Below are 23,694 nucleotides of genomic sequence, written 5' to 3'. Positions count from 1 at the left end.
GCTGTGCTTTGGGGGTGGAACTGGAGGGGGAGGACAGCCCATCCTATGGCTCCAGGCTGGTGGGTGGGAGTGGGCACATTGGCCGCAATCCAGATTGCAAGACCCCAGGCTGGGAAGCAGCTTTAGACTAGGGAACAGCTCCCCAGTGGGGTTCTGCCAGCTGGGTCCTGGTTTTGTGGGGGACACGTTTAGATCAAGGCAGCTGGGGTGGTTCCCAGAGCGGGAGGACTTCAGGTGAGGACTGGCAGCAAAGACGAGGCTCTCCATTCTCTCCAGGGCTCCCAGCGTCTTTTCCCCCTGTCCTGTCTCTACACACAGCTGTCCCGGGAAAGGGCTTCCTCACCTCCTCCACATCTTTTGCCATACTTTGCGGCCTTGACACGTGCAGGTGAACAGGAGGTATTTCCCCTTGAAAACGTCTCCCAATCTTTGGGAAAGGGGCTACCCCTTTGAACGTTGTCACGGGGGTCCCTCCTCCTCTAGTGCTGACACTGTGCTGTGTCGCAGGCCCTGTCATAGTTAACACCCACCACAGCCCAGCAGGACGGGCTCCCCATTCACATGTTGGTTCAGACTCCTGGGTTCAGTGAGTTGCCCGCTGCCTCCAGCTGGGAAAGGCAGAGCCAGGGATCGCCTTCAGGTTTTCTGAGTCCCAGCCCAGAGCTCCGCCCACTCCCCAGCTGCCTTCCTTGAGGGGCTAGAACAGCAACCTGCTCCCTCCTGTCCAGCTCTGGCCCCGGGTGCTTGCCTTTAGCTGTGAGAGCATTTTTTTCTCTGAACAGTTTAGAGGCTCATTAAAAGCTGCTAATTTGCAGAGGACTATCCTACACTTAAGGGATTTGGGGAAGAGAAATAAGGGGGTATTTGCTCATTCGGGACCTCATTGGGAGACTTGGGGGTGACCTAGCCTCCAGCCTGGTGTGGGAAGGGGGCGGGTCTGAGCTCACACTTGGCTAGAGGCCCCGTTTAGCTTTCCACTGCTTTCTTAAAAAAATAAATAAATAAAAACAAAACAACAACCAACTGGCAGCAGGGCCAAGAGTCAAGAAAAAGTGAAGATCCATCCACCCAGTTTCTTCCTGCACCGAGGCCCTGAGCCAGGCTTAGCCCCTGTGGGGAGGGGAACACTGGGCATTTTCAGTCGGGATGTCACAGATGACAGCTGCAGGGCCAGGCATCTTGTCGGGGCCCCTATGATGCTATCAGAGGAGGGGCCTCCAGGCGGTACCCACCCTGGTGTCCTGGGTGAGATGGGAGATGGGCAGCACCAATCCCTTGTAGAAACAAACCCAGAGAAAGCCAGGCTGATCTTCTGGTCATTTACTCCCAAGTTTCCAAATGACCTACAAGGCCCACCAAGGAGGCTGCTTTTCCCAGGCCCCCTGCTCTTCTGCCTGTGGCATGGGCCTTTCCCCATCTAGAGGTGAGGACAGGCAGAGCTAACTTTTTCACATAATGCCATCAAACGCAGCCCTCAATTCTAGGGCTGGGGTCACTGCACCCCTTCCTGTGCCTTCCATGAACTGATAGGGATGAGGGTCATTCCCTTGGTTATATGCCTACCTATTAAAAGCCTGTGTAACCCAGGCACCTCTTGTCATTTCTTGTCAACTCTACGCGAACTCTCGGACCCTCGCCAACACCTCATCGATGCAGCCGCAGACCTCCCGGCTGCACCACCGGTTTTTGCTTTAACAAGGTGCACTCTTTAATAAGGTGAAGGTCACTTTGCCTGGAGTCTTCCTACCCAAAGCTTTGACTCTGGCTAATGGTCCATGATCCTCCCACAAGACAATGGGCGCATTGCTAAAGGCCTCGTGAGAACCAGTCAGGAGAGACCAGGAGAAGCTGCAGTAATACACTCCCCAACCTCATAGCTTCAGTCACACAGGGTTCTTCACTCCTGCAGCACAGCCATCAGGAGAATCTCGACGGCACTTGAAATCTGCTACTGAGATTGTCACAGTCTCAGCCTCCAGCCCGGGCTCCGCTGAGTCCTGGCTCCCAGACACTTTGACTTGGTGTTCCACAAGCCCCGAAACTCAATATGCCTCCAGCCTGACACACACTCTCCACCCACCTCTCCTCAGTGCTGGTGCACCAGCCAGCCTCTTCCTGGGCCTGGAGCCCAGAGCCCTCCCTGCCTCCTCCTATGTCCTTCCCTCCCATCCATTCATCACCATGTCCTGTAAATTCCCCTCCCATTACTTTCCCCTGTGCCCTCATTCCCACCCCTAGGGCCCCCTATCATCTGCTCCCTACAACAATCAATAGTTGTATATGGCCTGTGGTCTCCACTCCATTCATTCCCCACCTCAACCACCCTCTTCAATGCAGACAGCTCAGATTGAATTGTGTCCCCCCAAATTCATAAGTTGAAGCCCTAAATTCCAATGTGACCATATTTGGAGACGGGCTTTTAAAGGAGGTAATTATGGTTAAACCAGAGGCCCAGCACGCAAAATCGCATGAGACCCAGAGTCCCTGCCACTGCCTCTGCGGCTACTGCCGCGGGACCCATCAATGCACCTCCTTGTGACCGGTCATTCGGTCGTTTCGGCATACCAGCATTACAGCCACTGACTTTTTATAATATAGATGAGGTCATGAGGGTGGGGCCCTGAACCAACAGGACTGGTGTCCTTATAGAAAGAGGAGGAGACACCTGAGCCAAGGCACAGTGAGAAGGTGGCCATCTGCAAGCCAGGAAGAGAGGCCAAACCAAAAGCCAACCCTGACGGCAGCTTGATGGTGAACTTCTAGCTTCCACAACTGTGAAAATAGAACTTTTTGTTGTCTAAGCCACCCAGTCTGTCTTATTCTGTTATGGCAGCCTGAGCAGACTAATACCAGGGCTTTCAGGATAAATACAATTGCTTAGTTTAGCCCACAAAACTAATCTTGATCTGGTCCTGATCCTCAACCACTCCTCCCATACACACTTTCCTGCTAAATGTACACATTTCATTGCTGTGGTATTACACGCTTCACTGGTGCACGTCCAGCTAAACCCGCTGCCAGCACATTGAGTGTTCTCTTCCAGTTGCACATGTTACATCCCCCTGTGTCACACGCTGCTCAATGCCTTCACATTTCACGCTTCCTCCCGGAACAGCAGCATCCATGGCAACACATGCTCACAAAGCCAGGCAGTGTGATGCATCACTTATATATGTAATCCCCCCAAACTCTAAAGTAGATAATAGTATCTTAATTATGTAAATGAGTGAAAAATACAAGGCTTCAGCACCTCAGGTGACATAGTAAAGGTCACCCTGCCAGGACGAGGAGAGCAGGACGGGAACCCAGGTCTTCATAACTGAGCCACTCTCTGCTCTCAGCCACTTCTCCAGGCAGCATTGCTAACCAGCCCGGGGTGTGCACCTCCTCTGTCTTCCGCCTCCAGCTAGTGATGCCTGGTCCTTCAGCATATGGCTCACCCAGTCTGCATCTCAGTGCTTCCACCAGATGCTCTTAAGCCACCCTGTCCTCACCTCAGCTATAGCCCTGAGCTCTCAGGAGGAAATATGGTGACAATTTGAATTAGGGCTTTTTCTTAATTTGTCATTGGGGAACAGTCAACTAAAGTCTTTGAGTTGGCGAAAAGATTTTCTTTTTGATGTTTAAATAAAGAACTAAGATGAAAACAAACAGACCACGATAGCAATAATTTTCATGTGGCTCATGACTGAAACTCTACCCAAGTGTCACTTCCTTTTAGAAAGAATCCCCAACTTCTTTGTTCATTATATGTTGCTTTAGAATCTGCTTCAGGCTCCTACAGCCTGTCCATACATCATCCATCCTAGCACATATTTCTACCCACACTGTAATAATTCTCAAGTCTGTTCCTTCTACTGGACTGGAGTGACCACCTTAAGGCTTAGAACACCTTGCAAACCTGAATGAGGGCAGTTATCATAAAACATTTAAAGAATGTCTGAGATATACTGAGATATTTATATGGGAAGAATTATACAATTAGCACATTTAAAGATAAAATTGGATATACAATAGACACTGAGGCTTAAAGAGCAGTATTGATATCTGCATATTTGAGCATGTAATAAGATGAATTTGATGAGAGAGAGAGATAGGGAAGGAAAGGGAGAGACAGAGAAAGATAGAAAGGTGGTAGAGCATAATGGTTTGGAACAGGGGGCTTCACACATGAGCATGCATCAGATTCACCTGGAAGGCTTGTTAAACACTGTTTGCTGGGACCTATCTCTAGTAGTTTGGAGAGTCTGGGGTGGGGCCTGAGAATTTGCATTTATGATAAATTCCCAGGTGATGTTGATGTTGCTTATCTGGGGCCTATACTTGAAGAATCATTTGTTTAGAGTTTGGTTTCTAAGGGTGGATGGATCCAAGTACACATTCTGATTGCTGCTACTCTGGGCAAATCACCTATCTACCCCAAGTCTCAGTTTCTTCATCTGAAAAATGGGGCTAATGATCCTTTCTCACAGGGCGGCCAAGATGATTCAGTGAGACAACGAGGGTAAAGTATATGGCACAGTGCCTGGTACAAACTTGGGGCTCAATCTCTGTGAATCATCCTCCACCCCCTCTTCCTCTGCATCATCAGTGAACTTTGGTGCTGAGGAGCCTGGAAAATCACCTGCTCTAATCCTCATGCATGAACAGTCCAGGACCTCGGTAAGTTGTGACCTCCAGATCTGACACCTAACTAGTGGTACAGTCAGACCCTTAACTTAGTATTCTTAATGGCACTTAATTTGGTATACAAGAGGGGCATGATATATATGAACAAAAAAAAATCCACTAAATGTGGAAGGAGAGTGTGTTCTGTGATGGTAAGTAGCGTGTCATGTCAGTATCTAAAATCTGAGCAGTTTAGGAAAAAGTATAATAAAATCTACTTACTGAGGCAGTGAAATGAGGTGGAAATAGTGCCATGAGATGTACATTCCTTTGCAAACAAAGGTGTCATGAGGGGCTGTATTACAGAGAGATAACTCCTTGAGGAGAAGCTAAGGGTGTCATTGAAGGGACAACAATGTCAGGAGCAAAGCCACATGGTCTAGCAGGGCAGGGAGGGCACCAGTCTGGCTCTGAGAACTGGTTAGTGGTGGCATCTAGATTAGTACCCGCTTCCTCTTCTGAACCCCTTTTCCCATTCTCTATGGTTCATCCCAGCTTCTCTTTTGACGAAATCTAACATCTGAATAACCCAGAAATGATAGCAGCCTCCATAATTGTGACTCAATTTCTTATTCTATCCCTCCATCCCTCTCTCTTCCTTCCCTCCTTGCAAAAATGACTCAAAAAGGGGACATATGGGTACAAATGGATTTCATGATTTTACGTCTACCATTTAATTGACTAAAGGGCACTTTTCATTTTAAATGTAATGAGTGTCAAAAAGTCAAACAAGCCTTTACCCAAACCCTCCTCCCTGCCTGCCTTGCTGGGTTGTGTCCTGTTGAACTCCATACCCTAGCCGTGCTAACTATTGATCCCATTTCACCCCGCCCCCCCTCATAATACCTTTGTGCTATTTCCTTTTTTGTCTGTCCTTCAACACCAAGCCCCCTCTCCAAGGCAAATGACTATTTATTCTTCCTTCAAGATCCTACGCAAATGTCACTTTCTCCAGAAAGTCTTTCTCAGTTGCAGATTGTTTCCTTCTGTTGTGTCCCCATGGCACTCTGCTTATGACCCTCAGAGCACGCCTGACACAGAACTCTTAACTTTCCTTTGCACCTTGGTGGCTCATATGCTCCGTAGCTCCTTCCCATCACTTAGCTTTGGGAAAGGGCACTAGAACATACAGTGCACTCGCCAGCCTCCCTTACCTGAGCTGTTCAGACCAGGAGCAGATACCTGACCCAAGGGGACCAGTGCACAGGCACCCCAACCACTGTGACACAGCCTTCTACAAAGGGTTCTGCTTTCTGGGAATGGCCTTTGGGGATGGGGACTGTGAGGTCATGATAGAGCTCTGGGGCTGGTGGCTGTGCAGGACCATGGGCAAGACAAGCAAAGCAGAGAAGCAGCTTGGGAGGGGGGAGGCCAGGCCCACAGGGAGAAGGAAGCAAAGATGGGGAGACGATGTGCTTTGGGGGAGGCAGAGAGTGGCCCTACAGGATTTCAGGCTCCTGTGGCCTGCCATGCCTCCTGCCTTGGGTGCCAGAGCCCCACCCCCTAGGTCTTCTCAATATTGCCTCCCTCCATTTCCTGAACTAGTTTAATGGGTTTCTGTTCCTTGTAACCAAAAGAGCTTTGGTTAAAAGAAGTTTTACCTCCTGCTCGGGACTGTGAGATTCTTGAGGTCAGAAACTTTATCTTACTCTTCCTGCATCAACAGAACGGAGTTGCAATGCACAGAAATACATTTGTTGAATGAATGCTGAGCAATCAAATGAATGAGTAGGCCTACTGGTAATGAACCCAGGGCACCACTTGCCTCTCTGGAATCCTGCCCCTCCACACCTTTCTAATACAAAAAGCTCCTTCCCCTTTCATCACCGCAACTCCACTGCTTATGTCCTCCAGCACCTGGAGTCCAGACTCTGACAAGTGGAATATCCCCGAAGTTCTTTTCGCTTTAAAAACACCAGGTCTGGTACATTGGCATCTGAGGAGATGACAGACACACACTGGAGATATCAAGAGGAGACGCACCTTCACCTCAGCCACACCTGCTCCGGAAGAAACATGGGGAGAAGCAAGCTGTATGCAGAGAGATATAAGTATAGCTTTTATTTTTTTTTAAACCAACCCAACATTTCCACTGGCAACTGGCAACATAGCTTATAACATGAGCACTGTTTCTTTTTAGTTATTTCTTTTTCTTAAAAAATGTGTTTAAAATTAAACAGGTTTTTAAATATTTTTTCCCCTTAAAAATGTATTTATGTCAATGCAGAAAGCTTGAAGATCTGTGGGCAGTTTTGTGATCTCGTGTGTGTGTGTGTGTGTGTGTGTGTGTGTGTGTGTGAGTGAGTGTGTGTGTTTAAAGCCAGGTCCTTTCAAAGTTTGCTGGGAGAAGCTCTAGAGGGCAGGGCAATCTCTTTTTCTATAAACTCGGGCTCCGTGGGATTATGGCAACTAAGATCCCTCCTACTGGGACGAGAAGTAGCCCACAGGCTGGAAGGAGAGCTTTGGGAGGTTTTAAACCAAGCAGGAATGTGGGAGACAGCGAGGAATTCCAGTTCCTATCTTGTGAAAACGCTTTCAAACGTGGCCTCGGGGTCCAGGAGAGGTGAAAGGGGCCCCTTGTCTTCTTATAAACCTCTATGTTTTCGCATTTCCTCAAGAAATACAGTCAGACCTCTTAGTACGGTGCCTCGGACAGTGAGGGGTGGGGTGAAGCTGACCTTTCTCAGAATCACTGGCATTTTAAATATCTTTCCCCTTAAGTATCTCCCTAGTGGGACATCGCGAGTCTCTGGCTCAGATACAAAGCCAAAGATACTCAAGGTGAACACCCACTTTGTGTCCCCAGCTGCCCTCTGTCATCCCACACCACTCCTATTTTTGTCCCTTTTCTCCCGTTGGGTGGGCCCTCCTGCTGAAGAAAGGACATATAGACATGGACAGCACGAGACAGAATTTGAAAGGCCTGGGCAAGGAAGAGAACAATGACTGCTTCTTTTAAACTTTGACATCAGCAGAGGAAACGCCTCCTGCTCCTGCCACCACCCGGATCTTTGGTGCCCCGCGTGGGTGTGCAAGATCACTTCCACCCTCTGGGTGGGTAGATGGGGGACAGGACCTCGGTGGGGCTGAGAGACAGCTGCCACCTGCTGAGAGTGGGAGAGCCTGTGTCTGACAATTCACGCCTCTGCCCATCGGCTCAACCCTTGGGTTCCTCCACAGCACCTTTGTCACTAACGTCAGAAAGAAAAGACAAAATGAACTAACGACGAGCAAAACCTGACGGGAAAACAAAAGCAGCCACCATAATGATTCCAATGAAGAGAGAGCCCCAAACCAGCCACACGGCTGAGACTTATTTCCATGCCCGCCAGGTGAGTGAGGACAATGGTGCATGGAATTGGACAGACAGGAGGAACCCTGCCCTGATGAGAGTAGAAGCACAGGAGTAATCAGAAGGTGAAATAGAAGATGGTGAAAGGATCTGACCTTGGCTACCGGTCAGGGACAGGGGGCTCGGGGGGAGATGGGTGGAGGTGGATGTGTTGCTGCTGTTGGTTTGTACTGAATTAAATACTTGGTAGTGTCGGTGTTTCCCCCGTTCTGTCTGATTGATGAAGACTCTGCCCTTTCAGATCACCGCCAGGTGGAGGTCGGTTGAAGTCCCTGGGGCTCGGGTCCTGAAGCCGCCTCTCCAGGGCTGCTCATCCGGGGAGGTCCCTGGGGTGCCCTTCTCTCAGGAGAAGTCCTAGGCCTACCCTGCTGGAGGCCGTGTCTGTGGCTCAGAACCCCTTGATGTAACAGTAGGCCTCCAGCGTGGCAAAGAGTATGTAGAGGAGCCACAGGCTCACAAAGAGCCCCGTCGTGGCCAGCTTGCAGCCCCGGGGGCCGCCCAGCTCCCCGCCCAGGTGGGGCCGCCTGCGGTACAGGAGCACGCTGATGCAGACGAACGCCAAGATGGTGAAGAGGGTGACGAAGAAGGCCAGCGTGCCCTCAGACACGCGGAACTCCTCTCCCTGCATGGCCCAGTAGATGGCGGCCACGGACCAGGCCAGGCCAAGGCCCAGGAAGACGTTGACGGCGTTGCTGCCGGTGACGTTGCCGATGGAGGCATCTGCGTACATGTCGTGTATGGCGGAGGCTTTGCTGGCAAAGGTATCTGGAAAAGGGCAGAGATGGATGGGAGCTGGAGGCAGGCTGAGACAAGGCGGGCCTGCCTTTTCGTCTGTCCAAAGGGCTGCTGGGGCCGGCGGGCCGAGCCCGGGAACAGAGGCAGCTCTGCGACTAACAAGCCGTGTGGCCTTGGCCAAGTCACGTCCCTTCTCTGAGCTTCCCATTCCTCACCTGTTGGAGTCTGAGATATTTCTAAGGGCCTGTATGGTCCTGAGGTTTACCAAGTAGGTTTGCTGTTCCCTTTTGACTATTTTTTGTTTGTTTGTTTTCAGTAAGAGAAGTTTGTTATCCCATAATACCGCCCTGGGGAACCTTGACATCCTGGGAAGCTGCTCAGAGTAGAGGCCTGACTGTGAGTGCCACCTGGGGCGTTTTACTCACGTAACAGACAGCTTATTGCTCAGTGCCCGTGGGCTCAGCACTGCAGGCGCTGGGTTCACGGGGACAGAGGACACACTGGGGAGACGCGATGGGGATGTGCATGGAAGGCTCACCTTCGCAGCTGGTGTCTAGCACAGGGCCCTGGATGTGGGCATGGAGGGTAGGTCTGGAGGGACTGTCAGGGACTATCTAGCCACTGTTTTATTTTACAAGGAAGGAAAATAAGGGTCAAAGAATCTACCCAAGGTCAAATGGGAAATCAGCAAGAGAGTTGATCCTAAAAGCCTCCCGTACCATCACCTTACATCCAAAGAGTTTCAGCCAAAGCCACATAATTAGCTGAGGAGACCATGGCACAACCTTCTTCAAGCCCCCAACACTGCCAGCTGTTCCCTGGACCAACTGTAAGAACTTGGAAGGTCCCCCCACTCAGCCCTCTGCTGTCCTGGCTGGCCTCCTTGCTGCCACTTTTCTCAGAGCTCCCAGGGAAGACTTCTTGCCTTTGCTCACCTATGACCTTGCTTTTTGCCTCTGATCCTTGGCAATTTCTTCCCACATCTCTTCCTTTTCCCCCATTTCTGCTCCTTCCTCTCCAATAGTTCTGATGCCTCGAGACCTGGTGAACAGAGATCACCAGGCGCATCCTCCACAAAGCCTTCCCTGGATCATCCATCTTACTGTCTACCACCGGATGCATTTCCATCATAGCCAGACCTCTGGCATCACCAATGTGTAAATAATCCCATAGGTCTGTGCTGTGGTGTGGGGAAGAGGTTCTGCCAGAGTGTGATGCAGATTCACTTACTCTCCAGAGGATTTGTTCCCCTGGTCCCGCCAGCAGAGTCCTGTCTGCTGAGACTCAGCCTACCCCTCTTACAGAGGATGCTCTCTCTTCCTGTAGCAACTGCCAGGCCAGCAGGAGTTCAGGGTTCAAGTAAGAAGCCTGAGCGAATGCAGCCCCCATCTCTCTGCTCATGCCACTCGTCACCCCAGCCCGGCTTTCAGATATCCCTTCTTGGAAGCCATCCCTGACCCAGCCTCACCCGCCCCCCCATGTCGCCCTCCCGCCCCCCGCCCGTCCCCCGTTTATGCTTGCACAGCACCTGTACTTCCTCTTCATAGACCTTATCGAGATGACTTTAATTACAGGAGCTGAGTGTACTCTCTGTCACTAGATTGTAAGTCCATGTGGAGAGGAGAAGCGTGTGTGTCTTGCCTCCCACTATAGCCCCAGCAGCTAGCACAAGGCTCTATCAGTCTCAGCAAATATGCAAATATCTGTCTAATGAATGAATAAGTACATGCCTGTTCCTGTCTACCTTTAGGTGTTTGTGAGAAAGCAAAGAGGTTCTAAGCTTCCTTCACCTGATCCGGTGGAAGACACTTTGTACTCACAGATGTCCTTCTAAGCAGAGGAGGCCAAGAATACTTGTGGGAATTTCTACTGTGACACCTTCAAGCAGGCTAGTCTTTAGCCTCTCAAGGACTGCCACGGGGAGATGGAAGGAGAACAATCTCCATATCCTTTGAATTACATTGTTTGCGGTCTATGCATATAATGTGGAGGTTACTAAACTGGGTCACTTATGCAGGTAACTTAACCCCTGTGGGCCTCCATTTCCTCATCTGTCAAATGGGCATAATAGCTGTCCCTATTGAATAGGATTGTGCTGAGCATTACAGGGACAAAACATGGAAACTGCTTAGTGCCTGACACATCAAGGTGCTCAGGAAATGTTAGTTATCGTTAGTGATGTCATCATTAACCGCTGGTTGACTTCTGTGCACCTGAGCGGCAGAGGGTCTGTTAAGCTCAGATCTGAGCTGGTAAGGGAAATAATGAGGCAAAGGGTCACTTGAGCCCAGTGATGTCCTCTTTGCAGACCCAAGCATCCTGCACTCTCACCTGGCACAGAGGTGCCAAACGCCACGAGAACAACAGCTGTGACCGAGTCCTTGAGGCCGATGGTGCAGCCAAAGTGGGAGGCCAGGTCCCCGATGATGGCCGTGAGCACGCCGATGATGAGGATGGAGACGAAGAAGCAGGCCCAGCCACTGCAGTACTCCGTGGGGGGCACGCAGGCAAACAGCACCTTCCAGAAGACCGTCAGGAAGTGCATGACGTAGTCAAAGCAGGACGGCAGCTTCTCCTCACCGGACTCATCCTCGTCCTCGTCCCCTGCTGGAGGCAAGACAAACAGGCCCAGGCGAGGGCAGCGAGGTCAGGGCCCATTCCTGAGAAAGTCCAGTCTCACCCCCATCACAAGCACCGTCAGCTGAGGGGAGGCTCCTGGGCAGCCTGCGCAGGCCAGGGCGTGGGCACCGGAAAACAGCTGAGAAATGGGAAACGAGCTGGGGTGTCCCACTAGTCAATCTGAATTCAGGGCTCAGAGGAATAAGCAAGAGAGGAAAGAGATTGAGAGCTAGCAGGGGAGGACACGAGGGGGGCAAGGCAGTGGAGGAGAGAGGTGGGTGGAGCGGGCTACACTGGTTGCCTAGGTGAGGAAAAGTGGCATCAGCCGTGTGCCCACTCTTCACTGGACACCAGTGGGGCTCCTGTCGGATTTTCCTGACACGGCTGCTGCAGTAACCTCGTGGTTCTGGTCGTTAACCGTCCCCAGAGGGACGGCTGTCATTCCAGATCATGTGGGCGTACCGGAGAGCCAGCGCCATCCTCCGAACACCCCACGGGACAGAGCGGGCCTGGGCTCCGCGTGTCCTTGCCAGGAAACGTGGGCAGACTTGCCCATTCAGCAGCCCGGGAGCAGAGGATATGCTGAGGCACGCTGGCGCCTCATCAAGGGCAACCTCTGTAATGCTTCGGCACAGCCCATGGAAGCCGGGTTTCCAAAGAGCAGGAGTCAGGACACTGGTGTCCCAATTGCAACTCTGCCACGAGAGAATCTGTAACCTGGAGTAAGTCACCTCTTGTTTCTGAACCTCCATTCCCTTTGAAAAGGGAAGGCGTTAGATGGTGTGGCCTAGATTCCATGTACTCTCTTTAGGGGCAAAGTAAGGTCACCCGAGGGGGAACTGGGAGCTTCAGAAGCAGGCCAGGTGAAAGTGGGCCAGCGGCTGCAGCAGCAGCAGCCCTCTCTTTCCGGCTGTGCTTTGCAATGGCTCTGGGGCCTTGGGATAGGACCCCTTGGGTTGCTATGACAACGAAGTCTCATGAAAGAGAAAAGGTGGTACAAGGAGGCCTCAGTGGTGCTGAGAGGCTATATTGGTGGTGGTGATGAGAGCCTTGGCATCCCAGTCCAACAGGCTGGTGGGCCTTTGAGACGCTGGCTGCACTATGTTCCCCCTGAGGGGACCCGTCAGTAAATGCCAAAGGAAAGGGATCATCCGGGTTGGAGATGTGTCAGAGAGTGAAAGCAAAGTGTCATAAACTCCAAATCCCACATCTCAAGTTCAAAAATTCAGTGGTAAAATTGGAACAAAACTCTGGGTTCATTTTACAAAAATGAGGACCAAATTAATGAGAGGAAGGAATGTCGGAACCAGAATTGATGGAGCTTGTGGTTAGTACTAGACTAAATATCCATATTTCATACCTGGATCTTATCCTCACAGTGAGATACCTGTCTACTGACTTTTCTGAGAAAGGTAGCAAAAGTTCCCTTTTGGGATAAGGAAATTGAGGCCCAGATAGGATAACTTGTCCCAGTTCGGATGGCAGAACCAGGTCTTGAGCCAGAGATAGCCCTGCTCTTTTAGTTGCCCCATGATACCTCCCCAATGGAAATGAGCTGGGGTGTCCCACTGGTCAATCTGACCTAGTGAAACAGACAAGCATCTGGGCTAGAGCTGGAGAGACCGGACACAGAGGTCTTCCCAGAAACTGGCAGGCTGTCGATGTGGCTGTTTTATTCCTCTCCTGTTACCTGCTTCTCCAAGCAAGGCTTGTGCCCATCCTGAGACCCTCTCACCTGCACTGACGGTGATGGCCTCCATGAATTGGTCCCTCCAGGAATGGGTCCCCACGACCAAGGCCATATTTGTCTTCTTGATCAGTTTGTCCACCGTTTTCTGTCAGGGAGATACAAACTTGGAACCATGAGGTTAGAATGCTCAGAACCATTGAGGAGTCTAGTGTTTCAAGGGGATGAAAGACGCCCTCCATCCCAGGGCGCTCGGCGTGCATTCTGCAAGTTACGCCTGGAATGGCCTTGCGGAGTAGCTGCTGGGGCAGTCCTTCCATTTCCCTTTCCTGTGGTTGTGACTGCTGACATTGGATATTTAGAGTAATACCACAGAGAACAACAGTGATAATATCAATAAACCTTGCTCTGGAGTAGTAAATTTTAGTATCTTAGTTTTAAAAATACAGTTAAGCCATAGCAATGACACATCTAGAAGCTTTAGAGCCCGTTTATTCCATATGCTATGTTGTGTGACCTCACAATAGTCCTTGGATACAAAATGGTCAGCGCTACAAGTTCACAAATTCAGTGGTAAAACGGGATCAAAACTCTGGGTCGTCTCCCTCCCACCGGTCCATTACTCAATTCAACTTCACTTATGGCCTGACCTTGAACTCATAGGACTCTTCAATGATGACCTCTAGTTTGGGGTGTTTACCCAATACTGGCTTTCCCATTTCTGCTATCCTCTTGGCTTCCTCTTCCTCCACAGTCAGCTTCCTGTCTGACACCTCTGCAACAAAACAAAACCAGACCAGCTTTAGCACGCTCTCCATTCCCCTAAACATCTAGGGCTCAACAGTAGTAGGCCTGGGCAGGGTGCAGAAAGCACGTAGCTCTTGGGAATGGGGATTCTGTGTACCTTGGGGTGCCTCTTTCTATAAAGCACTGGACACTCTATGACTACCAGACCATCAAAGGCTTCCTTGCAGGCCTGGCATAAGCATCCTTCTTTCCATTTTATACCTCAGCGAGCAACCTGACCTTCTGAGAAAGTCCTCCAAGGGAAGTCAGTCCCTAAGTTATTTAGTGAGATATTGGGGAGATGGGAACTTATCTCTGGATCTTTAACAATTTTGAACTGTTGTGCCTGACTGTTCAGCTACTCCATGTAAGAGTTCTTGGGCCGAAACCGGTTTGGCTCAGTGGATAGAGCGTCGGCCTGCGGACTGAAGGGTCCTGGGTTCGATTCCGGTCAAGGGCATGTACCTGGGTTGCGGGCACATCCCCCGTGGGAGATGTGCAGGAGGCAGCTGATCGATGTTTCTCTCTCATCGATGTTTCTAACTCTCTATCTCTCTCTCCCTTCCTCTCTGTAAAAAATCAATAAAATATATTAAAAAAAAAAAAAGAGTTCTTGGAGGTCAGAGGCACATTTAATCCAAGGGTAATGTCCACTGGTTCATAGTAACATCAGCTTCCGGCACTCTTGGCACTGTCCTCTTTATAAAGGAGAAATCAGGGCTGTTTCCAGGAATATCTACATTTCATACAAATGGATATTATCCCCACAATGAGAAACTTGAAAGATTTCCCCAAAAAACTTCATGATTTTCCAACAGGAAGCAGGCATGTTTCTTTTGGAACACAAATATTCAAAAAAAACACAACAAAAGAGAGATCTTCCTTTACTTTCTCTGAAGGCATTCCTTTGTCCTGCAGCATCTTGACTCATTTACCAGTGGTCCCTCCTCACGTGGAACAGTTAGAAATTTTTTCCACTTCAGCTGGGGAGTCCATTTTAAGACCCTTTCACCGTGAAGACCTGTGTTCTGGATTGCAGTGAAATAGAGAAGGAATCTTTTTATTCCCCTTTAATTAGGTAATTGGTCTTGGCAGCCTGTTTCTTTCAGAGCTTATTTAAACATTCTCCCATCCAAGTCCACATTCTTGCATGCAATTACTTCTTTGGTTCCGTTCCTTAATGGCTTTCGCTCCACACAGTGAGTGTCCTAGGGAAATCCTCTGGTCTTTGGATAATCTCAAGGATAAAATGGGTCAGAGGCCAAGATGATCTTCTCTGTCTTCGGAACTGGTGAGAGGTGGGGTGGGGTCAGACTCAAGCTCTTGAGGTTGCAAGGAAATTCACTGAGTGGACTCTTACCGAGCAGAGAGCCCATTTTATGTATGGATTTTCTCAGTCGGCCTGAATGAAGATGGTAAGAGAGTGCACAGAGGATTCCTGAGCTGGCTGTTTTACCCAAGGCTCTGGCACCAAACACAGAAGGCAATTCCAAAATGCTTGGGAGCTGTCCGTGGTGCTGTCCTAATGTTAGTGCCAGTGATGGCTTTCGGCAATAATTATTTCTCCAGGTTCTGTATTCCTCTGTATACTTCTAAGTCAGCAGACACCTTCTAGCAGCCTGGCTTCTTTTAATTATTTAATTATGAGTCTCTCCTTAGTTAATTCTGAAGGTAATTCTGGGTACATCCAGGGTTATGGTTATAAAATTAGCAATCCTAGAAGCCAGACTGGAAGCCATTCTGAGAAAAAGCCTTAGGAAAAAGACATAGATTCCTTAAAAGCATGGGTACTCTTTTCCTCTACCTGTGGGTTTTGGCACCACATAACAATGACTATTCTCGCAGCGACAGTATTATTCCACCACCCCCTCCCCAATTCCCCCATGTCATACTTTACATGTGCCACAAGAACTATATACCAATATAATGAGCTCCCCAGTGACATATAAATGTACCTGTCTAACCCCATGTCTAGCAATCAATCTAGCATTATATCCACCTGGCAGGATATTGATCAACCTACTGACCTGTCCACCCTGTGGTGACAGTCAGTTTTTCCATCTAGCTTTTCTGCAGAAATGTCTTTGACAAATAACCAACCCTCTATCTTTGGATCTCCCTCAGCCACAGATATATATATATATATATATATATATATATATATATATATATATATATATATATATCTTCCATTTAAATCAACTCTTACTTAGTGTCTTGGTTTTATAATAATTCCTCCCTTTTTATATTTTTGTAATAATCATTCCTTAAGTTCAAATTAATTTCTGGAGTAATAAATCTCAAACCTAAAAGACCATAGGGATTCTGATCACTTGTTTATGTGACTCTTCAGAATTTCAAGAGAATAAATGGCAAGTGATGTTGATATTCAGACTGACTAAATAAACTCTCAAATCTAGAAAAAGGAGGAGGGGAAAGAGAGAGGCAGAGAGGAAGAGGGAGGGAGGTAGAGAGAATAGGATGAAAAATTGAGCAAATATTGGAAGAACAAAGAGCTTGCCAGGCCTGACAGGAATAAATTGCCAGGGATGCTCTATAGACATCCTCGGGAAGAAGTGGGGCGATGCCACCCGTGCTCTCACTCCCAGGTCCCTGTACTTGGTGCAGTAGCTCAGAATGAACGTATTTACTCTCCATCTTTCACCACCAGGCATTGTTAGTCATGCTTGCCTGTCCTTTCAGAAAAATTCAAACAAAGATTTAAAATTTCCAGTGAATATAAAGTCTAAGCAAAGGCTCCTAAATTACAGGTTTAGTAGGTTTGGATTGAAAGATCTAGGAAATACTGTAACACCTTCTTTTCCTTTTTAAGCTTCTATTCGTGTTTGTGCAAATATGCTAAAAGTATAAAGAAGCTTAAGTTAAATCATAGTCTTTTATTATGGTTGGTGGGAGGTGGAGGCAAAAGTTAGAACAAAGAAGCCCAAATACCTTCTCAGGCAAGAGGATGAGTGAAGTGGAAAAGGAACACCCAGTGCTAGACATCAATACCCTGGGAGACTATTGGAAAACATGGGGTTGGAAATAGTTCTTATCCTATTGGTATGAAGAAGGAACAAGAGGCCAAGGATGCTGGAGTCATTGTTTTTTCAGGAACTGAAAATGCAGGGGTTTGCCTACATTTTTGTTTACGGTTCCAAAGAGGCAAATGTCCTTACTATGTACACTTCCCCTTTCTGAAACCCGGGGAGTAGCGAATTGGTGGCTTTGAACACCAATGAATTCTACAAGGTGCTTTGCCTCTTAAATGACCTGAATTTTTTGTATGTTCAAAGAACTTATAAAATGTAAAATGTTCTTTCAAAATATATTGAGCCATCTCATAGTGCTCACTTCGCCTGCACCACAAGCTATGGCAGTGATGGCAAACCTATGACACGCGTGTCAGAGGTGACACGCGAACTCATTTTTTTTGGTTGATTTTTCTTTGTTAAATGGCATTTAAATATATAAAATAAATATCAAAAATATAAGTCTTTGTTTTACTAGGGTTGCAAATATCAAAAAATTTCTATATGTGACACGGCACCAGAATGAAGTTAGGGTTTTTCAAAATGCTGATACGCCGAGCTCAAAAGGTTCGCCATCACTGAGCTATGGTGTTGCTGGATGAAATGGACACGCTTTCCTATGTGCTCACAGCTAGCTGTTGACCATTGGACCCCACTGATCCAAGCACACTGTCTAAGTAGGTGTATGTCCTACGACAGGCTCGAGATTCTGCATGAGAATCCCTCTAAAAGACAATCTCTGAAACTTCTATTGCCAGCCAGACAATTATCCCCACCCTCCATTATATCTTAATTCTCCTTGCTATGCACAGCACATTTGACTTCAAGTATCGGTGACAAATAAATCAAAGTTCTAGCAACTTAAACCTCAGCTGTGCTAACATGGAAGATCTCCAGGATCAGTAAAATTCCAGATTCTTAAAAAATTGCTTTTCACAGTCTCACAGCAGCTCCTGATTCTTTTTCCCTGGATTGCTCAAGAGCAAAGTATTTTCTTTCAAATGCCATAGTGATCCTATTGGGAGATTCAGCTCTAACTACTCATCTCCTCTCTTGCCTCACAGTCTGAGATGACAGATAAATGAAGTCTCGGGAGAAGCCGATGATCCACCATCCCTTCCTGGTCCCAGAAAGGACCAGCCTATGCCTTTGCCCACGAACACCAACAGAAACGGTGCTCAAGACATTGTCTATTTCCTTTCAATTACTTCAAGTGAGGAAATAAATTTCGTGGCTTTTAGGAAAACTTGTCAGGTTAACTTGAGCTTATAGTTCCTGTTAAGTAAACCATAGGACCTTAGTCTTAACCTGAATAACAGCATTGGCAAGAAGTAGAAAGGAGAGAGAGGCAAGGCACCTCTTACCTGGAGACAACAGGAGCGCTGTTTGCAAATGGATACCAGACAAGGGGAGAAAGAAAAGGAAAGAGCATTAAGGTCCCATCTTGAAAGTGTCCCCAGGCTTTGTGGTTGCAGCAGCAGAAAAAGCAGTGAGCTCAGTAGGTGAGAGCTCTGCAGCCACATGCGAAAGACAGCACTTGGAGCATGCGCAGCAGCAGCAGCAGCAGCAGCAGCAGCAGCAGCAAGAGGTGGGAGCCGCTGGAGAGATTGCTGAGCACCAGGGCCCTGCAGTTATGACAGGTTTACCCACACCTTCTCTGCAGCTCTGAGGGTCAAGGGATAGAGGAGTGAGGATGGGGGACCAAGTGGGTGAAGTAGAGACATGGTTGGCCATTCGTGATCTCCTAAGGAATCAGGTTATCACATCCATTCTGGAAAGGAGTGAGAATCCAGCATGCCAGAGTAGCTGGCTCATGTGTGGAGAATATTACTCTGGGGCTTGAATAGGAGCTCAGGGCATTGAGTAATGTTGTACTACAGTGGAACCGTGCCCCATTTTGTCTTCTATCCCTAACCTCATAATTAGATCATGCTCAGCCTCCCAGTGCTCATTACATTTCCACGGCCACAGATGGCTTCATAGCTACTGTGTTTACCAGAACTTTGAGTTCCCCTGAAAGAAAGACCTGTAGAACATTTTCCTTGAGTGTGTGTGTTTTTAAAATAGATGTAGCCTGGAAGTCAGGGCCCTGCACTCCTACCATTTTTGGATCGCCTGTGCCTGGTGGTCACTGCAACTAGTAGTTGTTCAATAAAGGTTTGCTATTTGCAAAATGCTTTGGCAATTATATTTTTCATAAATCCTGTGGTGCTACATCTCTGGATGGTGGCCTTTGTGTTCCAAAGTTCTCTAGAAATACAACTCAGACCTGTGACCCATCATCCCATAGTCACAGTCCCTGAAGACATATGTGGATCCAGGATATTTATGGTATAAATTCAGGGAGAACATCAATTGACTTTTTCTGGTTTCTCCCATGTGGAATTCCAAGGGGTAATGGATCAATGGATCTCCTTACTACAATGAGATGATAGATGATAGATAGATAGATAGATAGATAGATAGACAGATAGATAGTTCATTCTGCTCTTTTTGTAAATCTGCATAAAAGAGCCCCTCCTGGGCCCCATTTCCAGTGGAGACCAGAGACCCAAGCACCTCGGTAGGTCAGACAAGGAGCAACTCTTATTAAAGGTCCCTGCTGCCCTCTTTTTCAGTCTGACATGCCTCCCAACACCAGGATCATCCCTAGCACAGCCAGATGGCTTGCAGTCAGCTGCAATTCCATCATTCTCTGCTCATTCTCAACATGAATCTGAGACCTTCCACCTAGCAGTTAAAGATGGGTCAGTGAGTTCCATCTCATCCAGCTTTGAGTGACACAATACCCTCCGGGCGTTTTTCCTGCTGCTGCTGCTGAGAGATGCTGAAGCTAAACCTTTACCTACATTGATTCCTGGGGTGAGGTGAGCATCCTCTATCCCGCTGCTCAGATACCCCAGGGGCAAGCAGGAAACAACACAGCTTTGCGAGCAACTGGAAGCATCTGGGCAGCTTGTTGCAGGGAACCCATGAGTGTATTAAGAGGAGGCACAAACAGGACCCATTTTGGGGGGAAAGTGCTTTCCCTTCCCAACTGAGACTTCCCATGTCCAGGCCCAGGCCCAGGCCCAACACCCTTGACTGTGCTACTCAGCATTGCTCTCAGAAGTCCACTCTAGACCCCAATACTTACTCTACTCCAGGACAACGGTGTTTCCTAGTCATCCTCCCTTTTCTCCTCCCCCAGCTTGTCCAAAACTTTTAATCTTGCCTCTGGTTTGTTTGCCAAGAATACAATCTCCTATTTCAAATCTAGTCCTTTACTTTTCTTTTTTGAGAGTGCAATTGTCATTTTGACCATGCAGAGACTATGCTATTCTGAATGCCTAAGACTCTCCCATGCAGCAGTGATAATGAAGAGCAATCTCCACTGTACTATTTCTCACTCCAACAACAGCAGGGAATTCTAGAAATCAGGATAGATTTTCATTTGATTCCAAGTCTAGATATTCAAGCTCTATGACCTTTCACCTTATGGTCTGATGCCAAAATATGAAAAGAACTGAAGAAACCAAAAATTAACCCCATACTGGTAGACAACAGAACAGGAGGCTAGGAAAGGGACATCTTTCCTATTGGCACCTTTCATCTTGGCATCTTGGTCATTGGGAAGAACTGGGGCATATCACACAGATGACTTGATGAAATCTTTGTCTTCTTACTTATGCCCTCCTCCAGGACTAGGCTCCACCAGGGATTTACTGACATCTCCTTGGACAGAGAATCTAGTGCAGCACAAAGAGGTCCTCAAATGTAGAGAATCCACGGGTGTCTGTGTTTGAACAAGGTTTGTCTTAGGTCAGTGTCTGTCCTGCTGCTGGTAGGAATTTATTGGGGAGGCAGAAAAGAAGAGCCTCTTTACTGGTGGAATAAAGTCATGGACAGACTTCTAACCTATTCGTCTTGTCCGGAGCCCCTGCCTTCTTTCCAGCTACCCTGGAAAGATATGGTCCTTTTGCTGCTTTCATTTACACCTAAGTTCTTGGGACTTGAAAACTGATGAAGCTAGTGACTGCTGCATCCAGCCAATCATGAGAATGTGGAGTAAATGCACAAGGGAGGTGCGAATGAGGTAGGGCAGGTGTTGAGGCAATTTCTGAGAATATTCTCAGTGGCAGAAATTGGAGGATTGGCAGGAATACAATGTAGGAAACAATGGAGCCAGAGATTTTTTTCATTCTTTCTTCCAGCACTCTTTGGCAGTCAGGCTCATGGCAGCATCTTATTGAGTGGCCAAGGAGAGAATGAGTAATAGAAGATGGAGAGGGCTTCTGCTTCTAGAACACCAGGTGTGTCCAAACCAGTGTGGGCATAGAAGTGGTCCAGTCTGCAGAGTGAGTCCACAGGAGATAATGAGAACTGATCAAGCCTATGGGTCTGAGAAGAAGACCTGTCAGTGAAATATAGTTCTTTGGAAGTATAGTTGCCAAATCACTTAGATCTGTCCTTGCAAATATGAAGTAATTGCAGAATCATCACACCTTCTGACAAACAGGTGGGTCTGTTTAATCTTCCACAAGACTCTCAGCAGCATATGTCTCTTGGAGGGGAGTGAGAATGTCCTCCTCTTGGTATTTCCCAAGAGCACCCTTACCCATTCCCATACATATTCCTCCAACACTTTCAAAGTAGTGGCTTCCAATCATTTTCTTCAAGGGAAGAAATCTTTCCTTACCTCTACCTTGGCTGCAACATAACCAATCCCTTAGAAATGGAACCCTGGCAGGTATTCTAAGAGGCAGCGTGTCCAGAAGAAAGGAGATGAGGCCACTTCTCTGGTGTGGGATCCGGGTTATCTTGGGAGCTGCGTGATATGCTCATTTGCAGATATGAAGCAAAGGCAGCCTTCTGTGAACCATTCAACACCTGTTTCTTAAGGATCAGCACCAGCTACACCATTTAGAGTCCCTTCTCCCATTGGAAAAGTCAATACTCTAGGCCTGCCCATTATCAGTCCTTCTCCAGGGCTAAGGAGACTTCCTTCCCTTTGCAGACTCTCAATTTTCTGCTTTAAGGATTGCCTTATCCTAAAGTAGCCTGAATCAAGTACCCCACCTTGGACTAGGAACAGAGGTAGAATGGGATGGGGTGGGATGCCAAGGGGGGGAAGAATAGCTCAGGATTGCAGATTACATGACAACCTCAGAAGCCAGCTCTCTCTCAAAGAGTTCTCAGAAGCTGTGACCTCTGACAAATGGCATACCTTTTCATGCCACTGTCTACCCAACTGTGAAATAGCCAGATAAAACACTTACCTCCATGAAGGGCAGAGGGGCCTATGGGACACTCTGCAAGTGAATAACCTGCCAAGCATTCAACGGAGGTTGGGGAACGCAGCAGAAAACGGTCAAAGCATCATTGCAACATGGGCCCCAGCCCCCCATCAGCCCCTCCCCCATTCAATCCAGGCTAGAGAGTGAGGGGTGGGAGGGGAAGAAGGCAGGGAAGGGGAACCAGCATGCATTGCATCACATTCCTTTCTTTTTCTTCTCCTCCCCACCCACCAAGGAATCCCCACATTTACAGATTATTGTGTGTGGGGGGAGGTGCTGCAGGGGAGAGTGCAGAGGACAGTGGTAATCAGATCATTGGAGCACAAGGCGGAAGTAACTCATGAGGGTAATGAGGAGCCGAGGCTGCAGTGCTGCCCAAAAGGTGGGAAAGGAGGACTTGGAAATAAGCTAAGGCTGAGAAGGCAGAGATGATACCGAAACAGGGTGAGAGCGAGAATACAGGAGGGAAAAGAATAAAAAAAAGTATGTTGGTCAAAAGGAGGAAGGAGGAAAAGGGACAAAAAACAGGGAGAAAAAATATAGTTGCTTTTTTTGTTGTTGCTTTTCAGTTTGTTTAAAAATTTTTTCTTTTTGTTGTCTTATTTATTTTTTTTAAAGAATCTCACACCTGATATTCCACGTTCCATCCTTTTCGGTTCACCAAGGGCAATGAAGAAATTCTCTTGCCTTTCGTATTCCTCCTCATCTACTATTTTAACCCTTACGGTTTTCCTGTAGGGACAACAAGAGAGAGAGTGTGTGTCGAATGGGTCGGCAAATTGGTTGGTCACTTGGAGCACAGCCTTTAAAATCATCCCCCATCATTCTTGGCACATGCAGCCCAGTCCCGCCATGGTGGCTTTGACAAGACTAAGGTGGATTGTATTGTTCTGATAGTTTAAAAAATGGTCTTAGCTTTTTTTGTCTTCTTGGTCATAACTGTCCTTATGGATGAGAGGGAAAGGGAGCCAGGAGGCAAAGAAAAGAGGGCAAAGGGATGAAAGGGATCCAGAAGGACAGCAAGGGAGTGGTAAGGGAGAAGGGGTTGATGGTGGGGAGGAGTCATTTCAGATCCTGCTGATGGTTAGTAGGAAGTGAGTTGGGCAGCACATTCCACTGGGTGTCACATGGTAACAGTGGCATTTCTTTGGGCAGCAGGTAAACTACTGGGCATGACCCAGTAGCCTTCTACTACAGGAAATATGTCAACAGTACCTAGCTAGGAATTTATTTCCATTCCTTGTGTATATACCCACTTTTTATGTGAGCCTCATAAAGAAAATTTTATTAGGAAAGTATAAGGAAGGGAAATGAGAGAGAGAGAGAGAAAGCATGGAGGGTGAAATCCTATGATCTCATTCTTTATCTCACAGGGCCTCCAGGGTGGAAACTAACATAAGATGTTTTAATACTATCTGATATAGGACTCCTTTACTATTTACACCTGATGCATTCTTGGGAAAGCGTGAAGAAAATGATGTAAATCATCACATTTTAAATCCCAAGGATCCAAGGGACAATGTTCATTTCTGGGCATCT

General features: G+C 47.9%; 1 protein-coding gene across 4 annotated transcripts in view; it reads right to left on the bottom strand.

Annotated features, from left to right (window-relative positions):
* Positions 1–6,712: 6,712 nt before the first annotated feature.
* Positions 6,713–23,694, bottom strand: part of SLC8A3 (solute carrier family 8 member A3) — a 123,105-nt gene continuing 106,123 nt past the window's right edge. The window contains exons 3-8 of one of the 4 annotated variants that reach the window (XM_070417372.1): positions 22,784–22,887; positions 18,244–18,261; positions 13,712–13,836; positions 13,110–13,209; positions 11,087–11,359; positions 6,713–8,785 (exon numbers count right to left, since the gene is read on the bottom strand). In XM_070417372.1, coding sequence (XP_070273473.1) covers positions 8,409–8,785; positions 11,087–11,359; positions 13,110–13,209; positions 13,712–13,836; positions 18,244–18,261; positions 22,784–22,887 — 997 coding nt within the window. In that variant the 3' untranslated portion in view covers positions 6,713–8,408. Of the gene's footprint in view, positions 8,786–11,086; positions 11,363–13,109; positions 13,210–13,711; positions 13,837–18,243; positions 18,262–22,783; positions 22,888–23,694 lie in introns of all 4 variants that reach the window. The other 3 variants (XM_070417365.1, XM_070417356.1, XM_070417382.1) reach the window with 3 other exon arrangements.

This window comes from Myotis yumanensis, unplaced genomic scaffold (assembly GCF_028538775.1).
Source record: "Myotis yumanensis isolate MYYU_CA2020_CCGP unplaced genomic scaffold, mMyoYum1.0.hap1 SCAF_1, whole genome shotgun sequence".
Classification (NCBI taxonomy): Eukaryota; Metazoa; Chordata; class Mammalia; order Chiroptera; family Vespertilionidae; genus Myotis; species Myotis yumanensis.
This window is presented reverse-complemented; position numbering and strand designations above follow the sequence as displayed.